This window comes from Aplysia californica, unplaced genomic scaffold, assembly GCF_000002075.1.
Source record: "Aplysia californica isolate F4 #8 unplaced genomic scaffold, AplCal3.0 scaffold00071, whole genome shotgun sequence".
Lineage (NCBI taxonomy): Eukaryota > Metazoa > Mollusca > Gastropoda > Aplysiida > Aplysiidae > Aplysia > Aplysia californica.
This window is the reverse complement of record NW_004797341.1, coordinates 1351003-1353438: the sequence shown is the minus strand read 5'-3', so window position 1 is coordinate 1353438 and position 2436 is coordinate 1351003. Positions and strand designations below refer to the sequence as shown.

At 57.6% G+C, this 2436-nt stretch overlaps 1 protein-coding gene across 1 annotated transcript in view; it reads left to right on the top strand.

The window, feature by feature from the left end:
* The window catches only part of LOC101861878 (neurogenic locus notch homolog protein 3), a 23054-nt gene that overhangs the window by 7305 nt on the left and 13313 nt on the right, over positions 1-2436 (top strand). Inside the window, exon 3 of the mRNA XM_035968636.1 lies at positions 22-2380. Within this exon, the coding sequence (XP_035824529.1) occupies positions 22-2380 (2359 nt within the window). The remainder of the gene's footprint in view (positions 1-21; positions 2381-2436) is intronic.

Here is a 2436-nt window from a genome sequence, read left to right as displayed (position 1 = left end):
TCCCTCTCATCTCCTCCCCAGATGTGTGAAGAACGCGTACTGTGACGACCCGACCCGGGGCCTCTGTGTCTGTGGGGACGCTTACTACGCCACCACCGATGACTGCAGGCCCCGGATCAAACCCGACCTCAACTGCACCGCCAGGGGTCAGTGCGTGCGCGATGCCGAGTGCCTGGCCGGCGTCTGCGAATGCCTGGACGATTTCGTGTCCTGGGAAAATCGTTGCATGCCGAGAATCCTAGTTCCAGAGACGTGTGAAAGTTTCGGACTGTGCGTCGCAAATGCTGAGTGCACGCGAGGTGCTTGCGAGTGCAACCCGGGATATTATGCTCGATCCGGGCGCTGCTTGCCGCTAGTGAACGCCACCGAGCCGTGTTTCGACGGGCCCGGAACGTGCATTGCTAACGCGGAGTGTGTTGGCGGGAGATGCGTCTGCGTTAAAGGGTTCTACGCCAAAGATGGCGGCTGTTTGACTTTGATTGAAGCCGAAAATCCCTGCAATGGGGTTGGTCAGTGTGTTGACAACGCAGAGTGTGTTGGCGGGGTGTGTGAATGCAACATCGGCTTTTTCCCCCAAAATGGCGCTTGTGTTGATTTGATACCCGCGAAGACACGTTGTGACGTCAGCACTGAGGTGTGTGTAGACAACGCGAACTGCACGAAAGGCTTTTGCCAGTGCGGACCGGGCTATTTCGCCAAGAACGGCGTTTGTAACGAGCTGATAGAAGCTAAAAAACCCTGTGATGGCATTGGTCAGTGTATGGCCAACGCTGAATGCATGAGAGGGACTTGCGAGTGTGATCCTGGCTATTTCGCGAGACTCGGAATGTGTGAAGTCATCAAGAACGCTACACAGTCGTGTGAAGGGTTTGTTGGTGAGTGCGTTGCCAACGCGAAATGCGTGATGGGTGAATGCGTGTGTGAGTCCGGCTTCTACGCCAAAAACGGACTGTGTCGTATGGTGAACAACGCTACGCAATTCTGTGACGGTGGTATCGCCGGGGAGTGTACGGCCAACTCGAGGTGCGTCAACGGTCGGTGTCGGTGCGACTCCGGCTTCTACAACCGATACGGACAGTGCGAGAGCTTGATCAAAGCGGAGAAGATGTGCGAGGAGATTGCTGGAGAGTGCGTGCCCAACGCTGTCTGCACGAACGGAGAGTGTGTTTGCGCGGCGGGCTACTACGCCAGGATGGGTTGGTGCGAAATGGTGCGCAACGCCACGCAACCGTGCGAAAACGTCGTCGGTGAATGCGTGGATTCCGCGACGTGTCTTCTGGGGAAATGCACGTGCGACGAGGGTTTTTACAACAAGGACGGTCTGTGTAAGAACATTATCAACGCTACAGAGCCGTGTGATGGCACGCCTAAAGAATGTGTGGCCAACGCACGGTGTGAGCGGCGCTTGTGTACCTGTGTGGACGGGTTCTACCCCAGGAAGGGGAAGTGTGAGCTTCTACTCAAAGTCCCTGACCCCTGTGAAGGCGTTGAGGGTGAGTGCGTCGCCAACGCTGCTTGCGTTGACGCCGCATGCGCGTGCGAGAGAGGCTTCTACGCTAAAAGCGGGTTATGTCACGTGCTGAGAAATGCCTCCCAGCCGTGTGAGAACCTACCCGGCGAGTGCGTGGCTCACGCGCGGTGTCTGTCGGGTACGTGCACGTGTGTGGTCGGCTACTACGACCGTCTGGGTCTGTGTGCCAAGAGAATCAACTCGACCGACGCTTGCGAGAACGTACCCGGGGAGTGTGTGGACTTCTCCACCTGCACCAGCGGCATCTGTCGCTGTGACAACGGACACTACGCCAAAGATGGAGGCTGTCAGGTGCTCATCCCTGCAGAAAACGCGTGCGAGGGCGTGGCTGGTGAGTGCACGGCCAACGCTCAGTGCCAGAGCGGGATTTGTGAATGCTTGCAAGGGTTCTACGCCAGACAGGGGCTTTGCGTGGAAAAAATTCGCGTGAAAAACCCTTGCGAGGGGGTCGCTCAAGAATGCGTGGCCAACTCGCAATGCGTTACCGGGGCGTGCGAATGCGTGCAGGGTTACTTCCCCAAAGACGGATTTTGCAGCGGGCTTATCAACGCCAGCTTGTCGTGCAACGAAGCCGTTGGGGGATGCGTCGCCAACGCGCGGTGCGTCAACTCACAATGCACGTGCGTGGACGATTACTACGCCAAGAACGGGGTGTGTGAGCCCGTGGTCCCTGCCTCCGGGCCGTGTGAGGGGTTGCTGGGTGAGTGCACGGACAACGCTAGGTGTGCACAGGGGGCATGCACGTGCTTGAGCGGTTTTTACCCACGTGAGGGCCTGTGTAGGGAGATACTCAACGCCACGGACGTGTGTGAGAATCTGGCTGGGGAGTGCACGGATAACTCGAACTGTGTGGATGGGGCTTGCACCTGCTTGATGGGATATTATAACAGGTGAGATTGGGATGG